At 42.8% G+C, this 21,610-nt stretch overlaps 1 protein-coding gene across 3 annotated transcripts; it reads left to right on the top strand.

The window, feature by feature from the left end:
* Positions 1–349: 349 nt before the first annotated feature.
* LOC139614882 (bone morphogenetic protein receptor type-2-like) lies at positions 350–21,557 on the top strand. Of its 3 annotated transcripts, XM_071472543.1 has the most exons (20): positions 350–657; positions 2,317–2,511; positions 5,958–6,146; positions 8,200–8,409; positions 9,698–9,805; positions 9,918–10,009; positions 10,519–10,752; positions 12,610–12,724; positions 14,144–14,304; positions 14,383–14,530; positions 15,366–15,502; positions 15,908–16,130; positions 16,161–16,326; positions 16,470–16,662; positions 16,762–16,861; positions 17,063–17,142; positions 17,690–17,809; positions 17,903–18,109; positions 19,452–20,574; positions 21,170–21,557. In XM_071472543.1, exons 2-20 carry the CDS (start codon positions 2,439–2,441, stop codon positions 21,490–21,492), a joined length of 4,002 nt encoding a protein of 1,333 aa, XP_071328644.1. In that variant the 5' UTR covers positions 350–657; positions 2,317–2,438; the 3' UTR covers positions 21,493–21,557. The 3 variants fall into 3 exon arrangements, with proteins under 3 accessions (XP_071328644.1, XP_071328646.1, XP_071328645.1); XM_071472545.1 differs by lacking the exon at positions 16,161–16,326 and having other exon boundaries at positions 359–657; positions 15,908–16,044; positions 16,762–16,865; positions 17,067–17,142; XM_071472544.1 differs by lacking the exon at positions 16,161–16,326 and having other exon boundaries at positions 360–657; positions 15,908–16,044.
* Positions 21,558–21,610: the final 53 nt, after the last annotated feature.

Below are 21,610 nucleotides of genomic sequence, written 5' to 3'. Positions count from 1 at the left end.
GTAAAGTAATAACACAGTAATAACTGTGAGAACAGAGGTGTACAGTATCCAGCTTCTTCAGGCACTGCTCAGGTCTATCATAAAGAGCAGATCACTATAGTCCAATAAAGGTGAAAAAGTGTCTGAAATCCAGTGGATCAAACTGTGCATCTTGACTTAGAGAAGAGAGTTAACCAAGTGTGATAACAGTATTTAAGACTAGTTCTAGTTCTAGATGAGACCAAACAGGTCTGACTCTGTATTTATACAAAATACAACAGTTAGAACATCATCACATTTCCTTTTCCCATCGCTTCTCGTTGACAGTCACATACTGCATCCTCTTTTAGCACCGAGGCTTTTATTTTAAAAGTGTTACCCGGAAGTTGAGTGTGTTGTAGTCTCTTTAATTTGACAGTCTGGATGTGTCCGCAGAGGAGCGGAGCGCAGCTTCATTTCTGCGGATTTTCTGATTCTGCTGAGCAAACCTGCAGCTGGATCCGGATTAATACCGGAGCGGATAGTCCGGACCGGCCCGCACCGAACCTACACGAGACGAGCCGAACAGAGGCGAACTGAGCTGGGCCAGAAAAAGAGCAGAAATACAGACAGTCAGAGATAGAGACAGACAGACTGCTTCATCTCATCCTGCAGAGCCGAGCGGAGTCTTCCTCACCGGTATGAACCGTCTTTATTACACACGTTATCGTGTGACTGACCGGTGTGTGTGTGTGTGTGTGTGTGTGTGTGTGTGTGTGTGTGTGTCCGCCACTCCCTTCCTGCCTCAGCTCTAATAATGCTGCCGTTAAATGTACCTGCAGACAAACCCAGGTATCTCGAATGTCTCTGTTATCTCTAATATCTCTAAGATGAGCTGTACCACTGCAGTACGCATTGATATTACACACCTGCACTCTGAGTATGATGCAGTGATGCACAGCAGGTGAATTACAGGTGTGTTACAAAGGGACAAATGATGATGAAGGTCACCAGAGCCACAGACAGTCAGTGTCAATATCACAGAGAAAACAGCCATGATAGAAATACAGTGACATGCCAGTTGTATCAAAGATACTATAGAATTTATAATATAGATATTATAGTGTTGTATTGAGATATTATGGCTATATTACAGCTTTATTATAAAGGTATAAAGGTGTCATAGGAGCATTATCGGGAAACTGTAGAGATACTATAGTGATATGTAGAAATATTACAGAGATATAGACATAAAGGAATTTTACAACATATGAAACACATTAAAATAAGTAGACCTGATGTTAGTCCTGTACGAATGTGATAAAATGATGACTTGTGTTTTAAGATAAAAACATGCATGATTTGAATCATGGATTTTATAGATTAGTACAGACTTATCTGTGTTAAAATATCTAAAGGAATGTTTCAGAGGTAATATGTTTTAATATGGCAGGTGGAATATGAATATTATAAGATTATTATATGCATAATATACGGCACAAAAATATGCTCAGGTGTATTGTTATGTCACCATTGTTTCACTGAATATTAGAGCTAATAAAACACAAGAAGATCAGAGTTAAATATGAATATTATAAGATATTTATTGCTGCATTTAAAGGCAAGAATATGCCCTAACATCTATTTTAAAGACACAAATATTAGCTGTTCAGACAACAACAATATTATAAGAATATTAGACCACTAAACAGAGTCAGTGTAAAGTCTAGACTGTCATCTATGGAAACATGTTATAGGTTTTATAGTAACATATTATATAAAAGTTAAATAATAGAAATATTAAGCTTACACTGAGTCCTGTAGACTCAATAATGTTTTGATTAGATATACTATATTAGCTTCATTATAATATCATATTGATAAGATTCTCATGGTCCAGCCAGGAGAATAATATTGGTGTAGTACACATATACTGAGTAGTGGGTCAGTCAGTGGGGAAGGACGTATTCAGATCCTTTGTTTGAGTAAAGGTACTAATACTACAGTGTAAAAATACTCAAGTAAAAGTCCTGCAGTCAAAATCAGCTTCATGTAGTTAAAGTATCAGCAGTAGTGAAGTTACCTGCTGTAATTCCTGTGCAGGTGTATGAAAGACAGATGAGGTGACAGCAGCTACAGAACAGTTACAGGTGTACTGTCTCTGGGCCCCAGACCTCCAGGGGCCCTTGAGAGTGTCTTCTATAGAGGGAGAGATTTCAGCCTCAAGGGCCAAACTTAGTGTTTTGAGTGGGAACAAGTCGTCCTGTGTTGAGGTCACATTTAACACTGTCTTCAGTCTTCATTAGCATCAGCACACAATGTGACAATGTCAGTGATTTTCCATGTGTGTTTTTTCAGAGGAGGAGATGCTGTGTGTCCAGCTCCTTCAGCATAATCTGACCCAGGATCAGTGATGTTGCCCTGTGCTTCAGTGTTTGTGTGACGTCTGCAGGGAGTCAAACCTGTCAGCTGGATCCAACATGGCTGCCGTGTGTGGAGCTTCAGCAGCACTTGCAGTGTGTCTGTGTGTCCTGCTGCTGCCTGCTGTGACCGGTCAGTTCAAATGTCATCAGATTCATGTCATGTCCTCACATCACTCACTACAGTCCTGATTCATTTAGCCTAGCTTAGCACAAACACTAGAAGAAGGGGGGAACTGTTAGCCACTGTTAGCTGAATTTACCAAAACACCCAACTATCTTTAAAAAATGTGTCTTATTTTATTTTCTGAGGTGTGGTTTCAGAAAAGATGAAAGAAAAAATCCCTGATTTGGAAAAGGAGTGCTGCTGGCCTTAGCCTAGCTTAGCTCAAAGACTGGGAACAAGGAGGAACTGTTAGCCTGGCTCCATCCATGTTTCAACTAAACCACCTTATCCTATCTTAGGGCAAACAGTGGAATGAGTGGAACTGTTAGTCTAGCTTAGCACAAAAAGTGGAAGCAGGGGGAAACTGTTAGTTTCACGTGTTTCCACTAAAACTCCTAGAGGTGGTTATTGGTTTTAATTGAGTTGGTAGAAGAACTTCAGTTCCCATCATGCACTGGATCCAGCTCTCAGTTGGCTCAAAGCTCCTCTTTGTTCAGTTCATCACTTCTACATTGACGTCATGACGCACACACACAACCACACATCCTGATTCCTTATATAAATACTGACACTCTCTCTCTCTCTCTCTCTCTCTCTCTCTCTCTCTCTCGCTCTCTCTCTCTCTGTCGCCGGCCAGTCTGTGTCAGTTTTTGTGTTTTAGTTGTGATGTAGATGATAGGATGCAGACACACACCCCTCATTGTGTGTGTGTGTGTGTGTGTGTGTGTGCGTGTGTGTGTAACAGTAGACTAAATAGTGACTCTTCCTGGCTCCGGCACAGTTTGGGGCGGGTGGTCAGACAGATTCCTGTGAGGTGACGGCGACCCCCCCAACCCCTCCCTGTGCAGAAATTTAGGATTTACTGGACTCAGACACTTACAGACCTGAACCAACTGAAACTAAAACATATGGACTTAATGATGAGGGTGGTGCTGGAGGAGAGTCCACGTGGTCAGTTAAGGTTCATCTTCTGGAGATCAAGACATTGGAACAGAAGGGTTTCACGTTTCTTATGTAAGAGCTGAAATCTTGCCTTAGAGCTCAGAGTGTGTTTCCATCTCCTGCTTTTATCTGCCTAAAAGTGTACTGAGTGGAAAAATGTTCAAACATCTATACAGGTGTCTTCTCACTGTCTCGACACATCTGATCACAGCTGCTGTTCATGGAGAATAGCGGTGCTGACCTGTAGCTGATATTACATAACAGCAAAATCACCTCCTCTACAGACAGTACATGGAGATGAAGAGAGGAAAACATCAGGTGATGAGGAGGCTGAACCTTCCTCACATTAACACATGAATCAAACAGAAATGTCAGATCTCCATCATGTTCTCCACATGTTTTTCATCATCTGAGCTTTGACTGGTTCTTTTAATGATGTCATCATCTTCTTCTTCTGTGGTGGTTTAATGGCAGTAACTGGAGAATCAGCTGCACCAGCTGTTTTTCTCCATCAACCAGTCGTGTTCATGTTCACACAGCAGAACTTCACTCAGGCCTCACTCTGATTGATTTTATGTAAATTCAGTTATTTGGATGGAAGCAGCAGGAGCAGCTGCTGATCACTGTTACACCAACACACACACACACACACACACACACACACGTCTTTAATTCTGTGTAGCATATATCATATAATGGGTAAAAACAGGCTGATGTGTGTGTGTGTGTGTGTGTGTGTGTGTGTGTGTGCGTGTGTGTGTGTGTTTAAGACACTGCTTTGTTGTGGTTTGTCAGAAAAATGTGCTACTGTTTCTATGGCAACATCAGATGTCTGATGGACATTTAAATTCAAATGAACTCAGCTGGTTTATACAATGTTCAGTGTTTTATCTCTGACTGAATCCTCCTGTTGGGCGTAGTCTGACGTAGGTGGGTGCAGCAGAACTCAGATCCTTCCCAGCATGCAGCAGCCACCAAAGATGTAGGCGTTGATATTCTGATGAATGTAGGTTGTGATGCCCCCAACAATTTGACATAGAACACTGACGACAACGTACAATGATACTTTCTTGGTTTTAAGTTGTGTTGTTAAGTAACTAAAATCTTCCAAACGTCTCATGACAACATCAACTTGACATAAAATATTGACATTCTGGACGTGAGGAAAACGTCCACTAAAAGTCACAATATCACTCAGCCAACAGAAGGTCGCTGGTTCGAGACCCGGCTCCTCCAGCCCATGGGCTGGATACTGAACCCTGATATGAGTGTGTCTTTTGTAGAAGCGCTCTGTATGTAGACAGCAAAGTGCTGTGTGAACAGGTGAATGTTACTCATGGTGTAAAGCACTTCGAGTGGTTGATAAGACTAAAGAAGCTCTATATACGTGCAGTCTGTGTGTATCTACTGTATATATAATGATTATTGTCACTGCTGATCAATACATTAACTGTTTAGTTTGTTAAATGTGAAAAATGGTGTCAGAGTTACCCAGAAGCCTCAGCAACACCTTCACAGGTGTCACATGTGAGAAGTTGAAACCATGAAGTGTTTCAGGCATTTTCACATAAACAGGTGACAGGTGATTCAGTGGTTCACACTGTAAATAATACAAACACGTATTAATGTAGAAGAAATTGACAATAAAGCTACTTTGACTTGACTTTGACTTTGACTAATGTATTCTTCTGAATAATAATTCTGAATGAAGTGTAGATGAATGTGAGTGCTCACAGAGTGGGTGTGGAGATGCTGGATCCGAACAGGCTGAACAGAGGACACTCAGCTCCATGTGCATGGAAAGTTTAGTGTAACTTCAGCCTGTGAGACAAGGAGATGTTGTTGATGTGATGTTGGGACATTGGATGTTGTGAGAGAACATGAGCAGCCTGAGGCTTCACCCTCACTCTGCAGCTCTGTTGTTCCCACTCGTCTCTCAGACAACACAAGACGCCAAAATACATCATCATCTGGAGCTGTCAGGTTAGTGTGTGTGTGTGTGTGTGTGTGTGTGTGTTGACTTTCACATAGTTTCTAGATAGTTTCAAACACTGAAACCACATTCACATCTGTGATCTGGATCAGGAGAGGTGTGTAAATGTGGTTAGATCAGTCAGACCACATCTGGCTGAGGTTTGACAGCTGCAGACACTGTGTGGTCAGATGTGTGATGGGTTCATGTGCTCAGTAAAAGTATGGGACACATTTGAAACCTGAGTCAGTGTGAAGTCCTGATCAACACACTCCTGTGGGGCAGGTTTCTCTTTCACAGCAGCCACAGGAAACACCTCCCATAAATTTTTTTCCTGAACATCTCACAAAATTCTGAGTTGAATTCTTTTATTTCTCTTTGTAGTACTGACCCAACAACATCACCCCCCCAGCAGTCCAGGGTGTTCAGGAGTTCCAATGAGATCTGGTCTGAGATCTGTTTGAAACCATGTAACAATAAATGAAATGTCTGTGTGCAGGTCTTCAGTCAGAGGAAATAGAGTGCGCCTTCACTGACCACCTGCAGGGGGCGGAGCCTCACAATGAACCCACCAATGAGCTGCGTGGAGTGGTGAGAGAGAATGGCACGATTCGCTGCAGCCACAGATCCCGCTGCTATGGATTGTGGGAAAAAAGACCAGATGGTGAAATGCACCTGGTGAAGCAAGGTGAGACTCATGTTGAATTTGTCTGGTGAACCTGTAACTGTCTCTGAATGTAGAAGCTCTCAGCTGATTGGTCCTGAGGTCACTTGATTTTCATGGGAATGGGATGCTGATGCAAGTGACTGTGGGTAATGCTGTTTTGACCTGATGATGGGGATGATGTTGTCTCACTGTTATTAAGAACAAACACAGACACCGTGATGAATGTGTTTGTATTGAATACACAGTACAGAGCAGCAAGAACAGGAGCCTGATGATGATGATGATGACGATGACGATGATGATGATGATGATGATGAGCAGTTTGTTCTTGTTTCTGTTCTGTTTATGAATCAGATCAGCTCAACAGCTGAGCAGCAGCATCAGAATGACAAAGTCAGAGCTCTGAATGAGACCAAAGTCAAGAGTCCATCCACATGTGTCCATCATCTCTACATCCACATCTGTCCAACCACATCTGTCCATCCACATGTGTCCATCATCTCTACATCCACATCTGTCCAACCACATCTGTCCGTCCACATCAGTCCATCTACATGTATCCATCCACCTCTGTGTGACCACATCTGTCAATCCACATTTGTCCATCCACATCAGTCCAACCACCTCTGTCCATCCACATCTGTCCATCATCTCTACATCCACATCTGTCCAACCACATCTGTCCGTCCACATCTGTCCATCATCTCTACATCCACATCTGTCCAACCACATCTGTCCATCATCTCTACATCCACATCTGTCCAACCACATCTGTCCGTCCACATTTGTCCATCCACATCTGTCCATCATCTCTACATCCACATCTGTCCAACCACATCAGTCCAACCACATCTGTCCATCATCTGTCCAACCACATTTGTCTGTCCACATCTGTCCATCCACATCTGTCCATCATCTCTACATCCACATCTGTCCAACCACATCAGTCCAACCACATCTGTCCATCATCTGTCCAACCACATTTGTCTGTCCACATCAGTCCATCTACATGTATCCATCCACCTCTGTGCGACCACATCTGTCAATCCACATTTGTCCATCCACATCAGTCCAACCACCTCTGTCCATCCACATCTGTCTATCATCTCTACATCCACATCTGTCCAACCACACCTGTCCATCCACATCTGTCCATCATCTCTACATCCACATCTGTCCAACCACATCAGTCCAACCACATCTGTCCATCATCTGTCCAACCACATCAGTCCAACCACATCTGTCCATCATCTGTCCAACCACATCTGTCCGTCCACATCTGTCCATCATCTCTACATCCACATCTGTCCAACCACATCAGTCCAACCACATCTGTCCATCATCTCTACACCCACATCTGTCCATCCACATCAGTCCAACCACCTCTGTCCAACCACATCTGTCCATCCACATCAGTCCAACCACATCTGTCCATCATCTGTACAACCACACCTGTCCATCATCTGTACAACCACACCTGTCCATCCATATCTGTCCAACCACATCTGTCTATCCACATCTGTCCTTCCACATCTGTCTGTCCACATCTGTCCATCATCTGTCCATCTATATCTGTCCATCATCTGGCCAACCACATCTGTCAATCCACATCTGTATGTCCACATCTGTCCATCATCTGTCCACCTATATCTGTCCATCATCTGTCCAACCACATCTGTCAATCCACATCAGTCCATCCACATCAGTCCATTCACCTCTGTCCGACCACATCTGTCAATCCACATTTGTCCATCCACATCTGTCCAACCACATCTGTCCATCATCTATCCAACCACATCTGTCCACCTGAGCTCGACCACATAACAGTGGAGCAGTGTGCACTTTGCACAGTATCCACCTTACAGTACCCAGAGGAAAAAGGTTGTGGTTGGTGTTGAAGAGAAGTTGCAGCAGGTTGTGTGTAAGATGAGACAGGCTACACATGAAATCAGGCCACACTGAGAAATATTCATTAATTTCATGAATCTATGAACAAATTTGTTGCTGTTAATACCCTCTGATTTTTTACATGAAAAACATCTGTACGTTTTGGTCCATATGTTTTTCCCTCCAGGTTGTTGGACTCACATTGGCGACCAGCAGGAGTGTTATGGCGACCGTTGCCTGGTAACGGCGACACCCTCTCAGATCCAGAATGGAAGCTACCGTTTCTGCTGCTGCAGCCGAGATCTCTGCAACGCCAACTTCACAGAGGCCCTGCCCACTGCTGACACCCCTGCCCTGAGGCTGATAAAGAGTGGCGGGCGGGATGACAGACAGACAGGTGAGCAGGTCACTCTGACCAACAGCTGAGCTCATCCTGGTTGTTACTAGGCAGAAAAATGATCTGTCCACCATGTTGTTGCCACTGTCACTGTATCAGTGAGCATGAGCACAAGATCACAGTGAGAAATAATGACAGTAGTTAATCATTATTCATCTTGTCCTGCATTAAATTTTTTTTGAGTTCACAGTTAATGAGCAGGACCAGGTTGTGTCCTTTGTGTTCACAGCGTGGATGTGTGTTATTGTTGTAGGCTTTTGTCCATCCTGTATAGTATAAACATTTATACGTATATTAGATATGACCCTAAAATATAAGCACACATTGGAAATCATCACTTATATAAACAGATGAAAACCTTTTCAAGAAACAGAAACGATAATGTTGCCATGGATTCAGTGAGCTACACTGTGGCTGCAACCAAAGCCCCAGGTCTTTAGGCTGCATTGGCTTACATTTCGGAAATTGAAGTATGATGAACTGACTGTGATCAGCTCCTGTTTGCAGTGTACCTGTGATTTAAATTCATTTGAACTAATTGTGTGTCATGCAAACCTTATTCAAACTTGATTTTTGGAAAAAGTGAGACTCGTGAAGTTTAGAGGGGGAGAATGTAACCCAGGTTATTTTCTGTAGCTACAGTTTACAGATGTTCCCTCATGTGCAGGCTATCGGCAGACACTACAGCTGAAATGTTTTTACATTAAAAATTACTTAAACAATTCATGAAATGCCAAAAATTAATCAATTAATCAACTAATTGTTTCAGCTGTAATTTTATTTAATGTTGGTAGTTAACTCTATAACAAAGCATTATATTGATAAACTCTTCACAGGTTTTGTTTGTAAAAATGTGTAGTTTCCTTCAGCGTCAGTTGAAATGTGGTGGAGAACAGATGAATACAGGACCTGAGTGAATGTACTCAGTTACCTCTGCTGTGCACGATCATCACACTGCAGGATGAAAACAGACCCTTTGTTGTTCAATACACAGAAGTGTCTGCATAATGAGCAGTGGACAGTGAATAAGTGAAGTTTAACAGTGAACAGAGAGAGGAGGAGAAATCTCTGTCCACAGGAGGTGAAATGAAATCCTTACTGATCCATTACAGACTGTGTGTTTGTGTTTGTGTTTGTGTGTGTGTGTGTGTGTGTGTGTGTGTGTGTTTGCCAGTAAACCTCTGGCTTGTCTTCAAACTCAACTGATCTTTTCTGAGTGATGATGATGATGTTACTGTTTGAGTGATGATGTCACGAAGATGTTAACGGTAGCATCATTGACCCACAGAACACCAGCCGCTGAGGCGGGAGGAGACAGCACTCGTTGCCCTGGCAACCATCGCTATAGCAGCCATCCTTATCATGGCACTGTTCCTGGGATACCGCATGATGAAAGGTACACACACACTCTGAACACACACACACACACACACACACAAACACTTTAAGAACATGTGACTATCAATGATAATCATTAATACAAACTGTGTGTGTGTGTGTGTGTTCAGGGAAACGGAAACTCAGTCTGTCTGCGCTGGATGTGATGGAGGCAGCAAACACAGAGTCTGCAGTCGACCTGGACAATTTGAAACTGCTGGAGGTAACGAACACAGACACATTCAGAGCCTCACAGTAAGTCAGAGTCAGCTCAGTAGTATCATGGATGGATTCTGAACAGGCCTACCAGGTACAGACCCAGGGCCCAAAGACCAGAACCCAGGTACAGACCCAGAGCCCAAAGACCAGAAACCCGTATTATGAGACAGTGAACATATCTTGTTCCAAAGCAAATCAAATTACAAAGAGACAAAAACAACCACAAAAATATACAAAATGATGAAACTCTTTAGTCTCCAAGTTGAGATATCCCTGATGACATCACTATGACATAACTATGACATGAACAGGGTTATTGTCTCTGCCTTGAGAATGCCTCCAGATCCAGAGAAGAAATGATGTAACAGAGTCTGAGCAGGACAAAGAAAAGACCACTGGACTGACTTTGATGTGTATAAATATATAAAACCTTAATGATAGAGGATCTAGAACTGAACCCTGAGGAACTCCCCGAGTCTGACTCTTTGGTTTCTCTGTCCCCCTCTCTGGCAGCTGATTGGTCGAGGTCGTTATGGTGCAGTGTTTCGTGGCTGTCTTAACGAGCGCTGCGTGGCTGTCAAACTCTTCAACTCGGCCAACCGACAGAACTTTGCCAACGAGTGCTCCATCTACTGCCTGCCACTGCTGCAGCAACACGACAACATCACCCGTTTCCTGACCGCTGATGAGCGGACAACGGCCGACGGACAACCAGAGTTCCTGATCCTCATGGAGTACTACCCACATGTAAGAGACTGAATTTAACTGATACTGTTAAATGCACATCATCAGTATTATTATAAGTTTATTAATATTATTGTAAGTGTTTGAAGTGCAGCAATGGACTGATATGTTGCTGAGAGACCATAAAGATTATCCTTTGGTATCCTCCAGGTACATGTCCACATCATTGGCGACGTTGTTGCTTAAGCAGAGTGCATGCTGGGAAAGTTCTTTTATTTTCCTGTCCCTCCTGGAAACGCTGAGTATGCATCTCTCAGGCAGCACATGTGAAAGTTGTTGAGCCTTATGTTTTGGTTCATCTTAAGTGAGCTAATATATCAGATATAATAATATCTGTGATTTATTACTATTGTCAGCTTGTTGTTGCTCCAAACCCTGATTGTTAGTCAGGCTCAGTGTCAGGGAAGAGGTAGAGTTCAGGTATGTGGACTGGCTGACTACTCCTGACGTGCAGTTGTTGATAGTAGTAAACAGTGGTACTTCAGGATCATGATCTGGATCTCTGCTGCCTCTGGATCTGGACAGTGAAGTTGATGCGGAAGAGCCTTAAACCTTCATTCTCTCTACTGACCATCAGGGGGCGACTCCACTGGTTGTAAACAGAGTCTGATTGTATTGAAGTCTATGTGAAAATGTCTCTACTTCTCTCTGATTTTTTACCTCAGGAAACGTTTTCCTGATGAGTTTATGTCTCAGTCTCTAGTTTCAAGTCTTCTTCAACACAACATGATGTTCACTTTTAAATTATGATCCATTTAGAGGAAAATAGACCATAAAGCAGGGGCTGCATTAGGCTACTGTGTGATTGACAGACTGAACCTGACGATCAGGATAGAGGACAGAGCAGGTCAGATCCACCTTCTCCTCCAAATATGGTATCTTCTGGTTTTAAAAAACCAATGGGTGATGTCACGGTGAGTTGACACTGGGTCTACATCTGTGACTTAGATGACGACCAGATCACAGTGTATGACCAATCAGTGCAGAGAACCAGCTGATTCAGAGGTTCCCTGAGGTTCTCTGACCACTGTGGCGCTGACAGGGCTGTACACAGTTCAGACGTCTGACTGTGGTTCATGTCTCCCTGACTCCATTAGTCCTGTTATTGTGCTGGAAGAGGATGGCGCCTTCACTCCTGCTTCCTGTCTGGAGCCAGTGACCACACACACACACACACACACACACACACACACACACACACACTTAAAGTCAAATCCTAATTATCACTATCTCTCATTCACAAACTTGTACATAAACAATTTCAACTTCCTGTTTATAACCACACACTGTTACACACACATTATTTAACACACAACAGACACACAACACGCACACACACACACACAGTAGAATGCCCGGTTGGTTGGTTTACTGCATTCCTCTGTAGCGATCAGACAGTAGTTACCGGCTTAACTGTCTGCTCACACACACACACACACACACGCACACACACACACACACACACACACACACACACACACATGCAGACCTATCTCAGTCACTATTTAATGTAAGAATTGTTTCTGTGTGGCCATATACAGTATGTGGCAGGCATACAGATTATATACAGAATACAGTATGTGTGTGTCTATGAATGAGTGAATGAATGAGTGAATGAGGTTTATTCATCTTTCTTTTTATGAAGTCTTGTTTTTAATTTTTATTTCAGTTAATGAAATTGTTCTTTCACATCTAGTACTGGTACTTGGTGCTGACTGTAGATTGATTATTAAATTAATTTACAGGATTTTAGTGTCAGAGTGAAGGGGTGTGAGTACTTGTGTGTATACACTGTGTGTTGTGCTTTAGTGTTTTCCTTTACAAATGAATCCAGTGTGTGTCTGTCTGTTGGTTCTTCAGGGCTGTCTGTCTCGATACCTGTCTCTCCACACTGTCGACTGGTTGACGTGCTGCAGGATGGCTCATGGTGTCACCAGAGGACTCGCCTTCCTGCACACTGAGCTCTACAGAGGAGGTACACGTCACAGCATTATGTCATCTGGGTGTCACTTTTAAAAAAGGTTCAGCAATGAAAGCAGCTGCACCAGTTAGTGGGAGACAGTCAGTGCTGGTATTGGTCTTTTCATGGGATTATTGACAAAACACTCCGCACAGTCTAAAGGTAGATGTCCATGTGTTTTTGATTTTGACTTCTGGAACTTTGTGATGTCACAACTAAACAGTCACCGCCCTCAGCCCCGCCCCAAGCTCCGCCCACCTGGACCCACCATCCAACCTTACAGGATTTGGTTACTCTGAGTGAATCTGCTATATTTTTATTGGGTCACTCAGAAAACAGTCAGCCAATCAGAAGAGAGGCTCAGATCCTCTCCTCTGATTGGCTGACTGACCTGTTGTTACTAGAGCTCCAGAGGGAAGCCTGAGAGAGGAGATGTAAAACAACACTGAGATGATTTTTGGTTCTTAGAACCACAGATATATCTTCTGATGGAGATCAACACTTCAGATAAAACACAGTTAAAACATGGAGCTTTAATATTGTTGACAGAAACTGTAATATTCTGCATTTCTGTGATATGTTTCTTTTTTAGCAGCAAAGTAAAATGTCTTTTTATCTTTGTTCCTCTTTGTTCTTCGTTCCCTCTTTCCACTGTTACTTCCAGCAAGAATGTTCAACACACACACACACACACACCTGATGAAAACAAATTACTGATTAAAGTGATTGTTGGAGTGAGTGTGTGTTTCTGACAGTTTACAGTAAACAGACTGCAGTGATAGTGAAGACAGATCAGCTGCTCTGCAGATATTGATCAGATAATTAAATCTGTTGATCAACAGGAGGAGCTGATCAGTTATTGGCTAATAAATAAATATGTCATTAAGTTTTCCTCTGAAGTAATCCAGCTAATCCACACCTCTCATACAGTGTTAATCTACTCTGATGGATGATGTGATAAAATCATCTTGTTTTTGGATAAATATTTCATCATCTGGAGAAAACAACAGGATTCATAACTAATAAAAAAAAAAAAAAACAGAATTGTCTTTACATAAAACAAACAGGAATCTGAGGGAATCTTTGGAGTTTCACATATTTTTAATGTATTTAATTTTTTTAATTTTTGTTCCTGCAGATTCTCTAGTTTTTCTTCAGTTTTTCACTCATCATTTCAACTGTCCAGGACAAACACATCCACACATCTCTGAATTGACTTTATATTTTATTATATTTTGAAATTTCACATTTTTCTTTCCTGTCCTCAGTGACATCGACTTGGTTGTTGGAGGACTTAACAATGAGGTTTTATTTACTTTTTTATGAGCGAGCACTTTTCACTTGGTTTCAATGTGTCTGCCTTTTTGATTTACTGTAAACAGTAAGAAACCAGGTGATAAAACACCTGCTGGCCTCTGCTCTGTCCCCACTCAGACCAGTATAAACCAGCTGTGGCCCACAGAGACGTGACCAGCAGGAACATTTTGGTCCGGGCCGATCTGTCCTGCGTCCTCGCTGACTTCGGTCTGTCCATGAGGCTGACAGGAAACCGGCCCTGTCGCCCCGGAGACGACGACACCATGGCGATATCTGAGGTCAGGTCATGTGAAGATGATGATGGTACAGGTGTAAACTCAAACAGAGGGTAGTTTTACAGGTGTGTGTTTCTGTAGGTGGGGACGGTGCGGTACATGGCTCCGGAGGTCCTGGGTGGAGCTCTGAACCTCAGGGACTGTGAGTCAGCGCTCAAGCAGGTGGATGTTTATGCTCTGGGTCTGCTCTTCTGGGAGAGCTTCAGGAGGTGCTCTGACCTGTTCCCAGGTGACTCAACACTTCAAACAAACAACAGGCTACATACAGGACATACAACATATCACACACAACACACAACTTCAGACTTCAACCCTCATCTCTATTATTGTCCAGAAGGAAATTAACCACTGAAGGTCACTAATGACATCAACAGTCATTTCTTTGGCCCCTGAACCGGGACACAGCTACTGTGCACAATAAAAACAAATTAGATAAATAAAAATACAAACAGCAGCTGGGTTTCAATGTCTGAGGCCCATTTCTATGCTAAATGTGGTTGCATTCAGTCAAACTGTCTGCAGTAACAGCAGCTGGAACAGCTGTGATCAGCTGTGATCAGCTCCTGTCTGCAGTGAATCATGATGTTCAGACAACATCACTGGATCACTATGATATCAAAGTAAACTTAAAAACAGGAGGATTCTGGTTTTGCAGCAGCGAGTCTCTGTGTGTTTTAAAGTGCTCAAATCATCAGACAAACAACAATAACTAACTTCCTGTTGGTTGTACACCTGCACACACCTTTCCTTTTCGCCTCACATAGTATCTTTGACTCACGCACATCTCCCCCAGCTCTCCTCTGATCTAGGCTATTTAGACTTTTAATAGCCAGAAGAATATCAGTCTAGTCCAGCAGATCTTCGTTTTGTACCAGCACATACATTTTTTTTTTCACTGTTTTCTGAAATTTTATGGATTAAAAAAAACAAATTCCTCAAACCTGGTTAATTAAAGGCAGAGTCTGAGATCAGGTGCTGTACATTTTTTTGTGTACCAAGCCAAACGCTGCATATATTCACTGTCACTGGTGTAAAACAGACATACACTTAATGTTTGTGTTCAGGTGAAACAGCACCAGAGTACCAGCTGCCGTTTCAGGCAGAGCTCGGGAATCATCCAAGCTTCGAGGAAATGCAGCTCCTCGTCGCCAGAGAGAAATACAGACCCAGATTCCCTGAAGCTTGGAAGGAGAACAACCTGGTGAGTGTTACTGTTCTCACCTGTCAGTCCAGGCTCAGCTCAAAGATACACCACCATGTGATATAACATCCCCAGAAATTTACCACTGATATTCTGAACCTCTATGGAGTTTTGTCTCAATAATGCCACATACGTAAGAAAGCAAATTAATATCTGCCATTGTCTACATAAAATAACAATTCAATAATTCAACTACTGTGGACCTTGTTTGAGGGAACCACTCCCTGACAGGCTGATATTCACAACATGGTTTAATATCTAGTTAAAGTTGCATTTATGTTATGAAATGTATTGTGATAAAACACAATGTTTAGATTACTGTTATAATTCTTCATAAAAAAGTTTTGTGCTGTGGTCACGACAGTAACTCTCTGTTGCTGACTTTGTGTATTTTTGTGTTTTCAGGTGTTGCGTTCCCTGAAGGAGACAATGGAGGACTGCTGGGATCAGGACGCCGAGGCACGACTCACTGCTCAGTGTGCAGAGGAGAGACTGTCTGAACTTACACTGCTGAGTACACACACCACAATACACAACCACAGGTATACACACAGCAATACACAACCACAGGTATACACACACCACAATACGCAACCACAGGTATACACACAGCAATACACAACCACAGGTGTACACACACCGCAATACAAAACCACAGCTATACACACACCACAATACAAAACCACAGGTATAAATAACCACAGGTACATACACATTGCAATACACAGCCACAGGAATACACACACTGCATTACAAAGCCACAGGAATACACACACCACAATACACAACCACAGGTATAAACACACCACAATACACAACCACAGGTATACACACACCGCAGTATAAACAACAACAGGTATACACACACTGCAACACACAACCACAGGTATACACTGTAAATAAAGGACTACACACTCCTTGATCTCTGATATCTCTCTCTCTTTCTCTCTCTCTGTCTCTCTCTCAGGAATCTGTCTCACGGTTGCTGGTCACCTCAGGTTGGCTCCGCCTCCTCATACATTGAGGATCTGAAAGTGGGTGTGGTCAAAAATCTCCAGGGAGATGGAAACCCAGCATCTGTCATCAGGACAACCATGAATGGAGCAGAAGGTGCTGAAAAGAACAGAAACTCCATCAACTATGATCGGCAGCAGGCACAGGTAGAAGTTTAACAGGTGTCAAAATAAAAACAAAACAAACTGTTTATTTATTATAGTCATTTATCTCTCTGTCTCTCTCTCTCTCTCTTTCTCTGTCAGAATCAAGCTCGGTTGTCCAGTTCAGACAGCAGCATGTCAACCACCACCGCCCTGACGCCTGCCACCGTCCTCTCCACCATCTCTGAATCTGAAAACAAAGGTAAGTCACACACTGATGTTTATGATGTTTTGGACAGCATGTGACTAATGCCACGAAGACCTAGTTAATTTCAACTAAACACCTCTACAAAAGTGAGCGTGGGTGGATATCCCTTTGACAAGTAACTAGCATTTTAACATTTATGTGAATTGTTGTGGACATGTCTTAATAAGTGTTGTAATGTTCCCTGTTGTCCTCCAGTGAGTGTTGTGCCCAGTGTCCCAGTCTGCCTGCAGCTGACAGAAGAAGACCTGGAGGCCACCAAGCTTGACCCAAAAGAGGTCTTTACTTTTAGTTTATTCTTTCAATTTATTCTTTATTCTTCATTGTTCCTCTGTGTATCATCAGACCACATCAGTCTCCAGCAGTGGCGGCTAGAGGTTCTAAAATATTTTAAAGACCACCAGATTATTTCTGTTGGCTGTTATTTGCACTAATTGGCTACTTCTCTCTAGTTTCTTGTGCTCAACAAAAACATTGAGCTGTAAAACAATGGCCTACAAGTTTTATTAAAAACAGCCACTGCAGGCTCTGGATGGGAATTAACCTTGTATGTTCATAATGTGTCACTAGAAGCCTGTCAGTCCAACAAAGGGTCATGAGCACCCAGTGTGTTACAGTGGGAATTTTACACAATACCCTCTGATTTAGAAGCAAAAACAAAAACCTTGAAAATCTGGAATTCTTAATTAATGATAATGAGATTTGATAATTGTTTATTTCAACCAGTTACTTTTTCATATTTTGATCTCCTTCTTGTCTCTCAAAAATAGAGGATGAGCCTCCTCTGGTCTTCACACATTAACATGTCAACATCTGTTTCTGCAGGTTGATAAGAACCTGAGGGAAAGTTCAGATGAAAACTTGATGGAGCATTCACAGAAACAGTTCAGTTCAGAGCCACAAGCTACCAGCCTGCTGTACCATCAGACACTGCAAGCTAATGAGGTATTACTACTGATCACTACCTCACAGAATTACCAGTGTGGCTATTACTGAATGTACACACTAACCAGAAATCTGTTCCTGTGGTCCCTCCAGGCAAACAACTCTGTGTCAGCTCCTCCAGGTGAACTGGGTGTTGGTGGCATTGATATTCCTTCCTCCTCCTCTTCCATCCACCCTCTCCCCAAACAGCAGAACCTTCCCCAGAGACCCACCAGCCTCCACCTCCTCCCCAAATATAAGGAGACCGCCTTGGCTTCCTCTCGACTTAAACTGGGAAAGCTCAAGTCAAACCATAGACAGGTAGGGTCTGATCTGATGAGGTAGATGGTTCTAAATAGGGTCTTGGATTACACTGGGGAACAATTTGAAAAAAAATTTCTGTTGAGTTAGATTTTTATGCTTATTAAAACTAAAATTGGCATGCTGATTCCAAAATTGCAGTCAGTTTTTTTCTAGCACGTCAAGTGTTTTCTCCACAGCTTACCCTCCAGATAAGCAAAGTTCCACTGATCAGCTGTAGTAAGACTTGCCAGCTGATCACGATTGGACTCATCAACAGCTACGTGGCAACTTGTTTGTGCAGTCACAATGAGACAGTGCGGTGAGAGGTGTGTGCAGCTCCCAATAGGTCAGTACTATCAATATCTGCAAACAGAAAGCTGGCATAGTAGGAATTAAGAGGATTTGTGCTGGTTTTTCTCTTAACCTTGTAACCATGGGCATACCGTTGTAAGTTCTATTTCATTTTATGCTGTTTTTTTAGTTTTCAAAGCTCCATCTTAGTACAGTATTTTTCATATGTTTTAAGAAAACGGGGATCCTATAGTTCAAAAACTTGACGTGATAGAGAAAAACTGAGATCGGTTTTGGATTCCGCACCCAAAAATTAGTTAAAAACAGCTGTCAGACCTAACTCAACAAAAATTGTGTTTCCCACTGTTATCAGTCATTATCAGTGCTTACTTATTTACTGTTGCCCTGAGAGAAGCCAGGCAGATCATAGCACAGTCAGCCCTTGCAGTTTTCTGGAGAGCATATCGAATATCTTTGAGTCATCTAGCGATCACTGAAGTTGTGACATTTGACCATCACTGTGGGAAGAAACCAGTAACTCTTGAGATCCTGTGTTCCCCTTTTTAACAAAGCCTGTTTTGGTTTCTAGTTGTAGGAGCTGTTTGTTTGTTGTGTTTATCCCCTACAAATTGTCCTGCAGGCATTTAATACTCCGGCTTTTGTGTCAGCCTTGATTTTCTAGGTCCTGAAGACATCCAGTTAATACATATGCTCTTTTTCCCAGAGCTATAAGCACTTTTCTACACTAGTCAACACATTTATCATCACTAGGATTCTTTGTTTCTACTCACTAAGTCAAGAGTAAGTTGCTTCAAACTGTAGGAAATGTTTACATTCATATTTTTTCCTAGTATTTCATCCATCATCACAGCAATATACACTGTCATAAGCTCAAAGGCTTTGGTAGAACTTGGAGCATTGCCATGGTTAGCCCACAGGTTTACTGCAAAATTAATCTTGAAATTTGATAACAGTTTATTTCAACATATTACTCTTTTATATAGTCTGATCTTCCCGTTTTTTCACAAAAAATTGCTAATTCACTAATTCAGACAGTTCTGTATTTCAGGTGGAAACAGGCGTTGCTAAGATGAACACGGTAACAGTTGCCACTGCTGTAGAGCCCCACCTGGTAACGACAGTGACTAACAACACCAGTACAAGAGGCAGTGTCGCAACTGGGAACTCAATAACAGTGGTCGCCAGCAGCTGTAATGCAGGGGTTCCCACCCTGGTGACAAATGATATGATAGGTGGGGGTCGAACTAATCCAGCAGGACCACAGCTGGAGGAGGAGGACAAGCTGGAGGGAGGGATGATCAGAGGAGAAGACAACCATCTGAACCTACTCAACTTCAGTCCTGATGAACATGAACCACTTCTGAGGAGAGAACAGCCACCTGCTGAGAGTGAGCCCCTTCCTCATCTGCAGTCAAGAGCTGGAAACATCCTGTCAGGAAGAGGCTCAAACTCCAACAACAACAATAATAGGATAGCGTCAGGATCAGAAATCAGGGGATTAGAGATTAAACCTGAAAGGATGATGGTCTCAGAGGTTGGTAAGGGCAGAGACATCAGCAGTCCTAAACCTGAGTCCCCTGCTATTGCTCCTCTTTCAAATCTGGTTTCTGGTCCAGCAGGACCAACTACATCTGGTCACACATCACCTCCCCAGGCCTCTACCACTACCCAGGATAGAGGTCAAGGCTTAGATATGGGTCCATGTCTCCAGAAAGCCCTTGTTGCAGAACCAGTGTTGACCACTGGATTTACCCAAATTGCAAAGGCTCATCTGGTCCACTCTACTGCTACTGCTGAGGTCCCAGGCTGCAGAGATACAGATTCTCGTTCAACAAAAGCACCAGAAATGCTGCTTCCAGAAGCTGCAGAAACCCCAACCCTTGCCCAGAAGCCTTCAGCAACAGAAGCTCCATTCATAGGATCTCCAGCCTCAGATGCAGAAGCTCTAGTTGGGAATGTAGAAGCTTCCCCTCCAGAGGTTCCAGCCACAGAAAACCCAGGCCCTAAAACTCCAGTTTTGGGATCTCAAGATTCGGAAACAACAATTCCAACACAAGCTCAAGATCCTGCAGCTCTACAAGTTTCAGCCTTCGATCAGATTAGACAGACCAAACCCAGGAGGCCTGAGCGTCCCTCTTCTCTGGACCTGTCCTCGTCCTGCATTTCCTCAGGTAAATCAAGATTAGATTTTTAAGGAATTCCTGTCACAAATTGTCAGATGGTTCACATTTTGCACTCTGAACCTACAGTCAAACCACCACCAAAAAACATGCTAAATTGGCTGAATGGCCAGTCATAAGGGCCAACTAGTATCAAAAACAATGGTGCTGGACACATCACACACAGTCAATTTACAATTGTCCATGGTCTTTGGACCATTGTGACCATTTCTGTCCAATTAGCAACCAAGTGACTTTGACAGGCTATTGTGTCTAGGTGGTCATTCTCTGCTACAGTGGTGTAACTGTTAGCTCTGCAAGCAGTCATTACATCATATCACCAAGCTTCTGGCAACACCTGTTTGATCAACACACAGAAATTTATTGTACCTTCTGACTGGGCACTGTGGCCCAAAGCAAAAAGGACAAAAGTACCATAAAATAAATAAAGTCAGATTCGGCGGCATAGAGGTCTGTAGAAACAGGAAAAGCCCCGAATGCAATATGGTTGTGACACCACTAAGACAACATTGTGTGCCTGTGCCTTTAATTCTTTAAAGGTAAGACATCAATAGGTTTTTTAATGTTTTTCCCCTCTACTCCTCAGATGATGTTTCTTTGACAGATAATGGCAGTCTGAGTGCTTCAGGAGAGAAAATAAAACGTCGCATTAAGACACCATACACCTTGAAAAAATGGCGTCCAGCCTCATGGGTTGTTTCCACGGATACAGCTCTTGACCCAGACTTTGAGTTCAACACCAGTGGCAGTAGCTGCAGTCAGACCCACTTTTTGTCTGCTCTTCATAGAGCAGGAAATGGTGGCATTCCTAAAATCAACCAGTCAAAATCCAGCATTGCTGTCTTTTTGATTGGCGGTGGAGCCACAGCGACCACAACCTCTGAGCCTGACGGAATGACCTGCTTCTAAAATTGTCTTCTTTCTTTTCTTAAAGCAGAGCAGATTATTTTTTCACTTCTTTGTCTTCCTTCTCTTTTGTTGTGGAAAAGAGATCACAGTTTGTTGTGCCATTCAGCCTCCCCAGCAC

The sequence above is a fragment of the Trachinotus anak genome, unplaced genomic scaffold (genome assembly GCF_046630095.1).
Source record: "Trachinotus anak isolate AG129_WGS33_773 ecotype Australia unplaced genomic scaffold, CSIRO_AGI_Tana_v1 ptg000039l, whole genome shotgun sequence".
Lineage (NCBI taxonomy): Eukaryota > Metazoa > Chordata > Actinopteri > Carangiformes > Carangidae > Trachinotus > Trachinotus anak.
The sequence above is the reverse complement of the archived record's forward strand: the minus strand, read 5'-3'. Positions and strand labels throughout refer to the sequence as shown.

Coding starts and splice junctions, on each gene's coding strand:
- LOC139614882 (XM_071472543.1), top strand. CDS start 2,439: ATGGCTGCCGTGTGTGGAGCTTCAGCAGCACTTGCAGTGTGTCTGTGT. Junction 10,753..12,609: donor TCATGGAGTACTACCCACAT/GTAAGAGACTGA, acceptor TTGGTTCTTCAG/GGCTGTCTGTCTCGATACCT. Junction 17,810..17,902: donor AGACACTGCAAGCTAATGAG/GTATTACTACTG, acceptor TGGTCCCTCCAG/GCAAACAACTCTGTGTCAGC.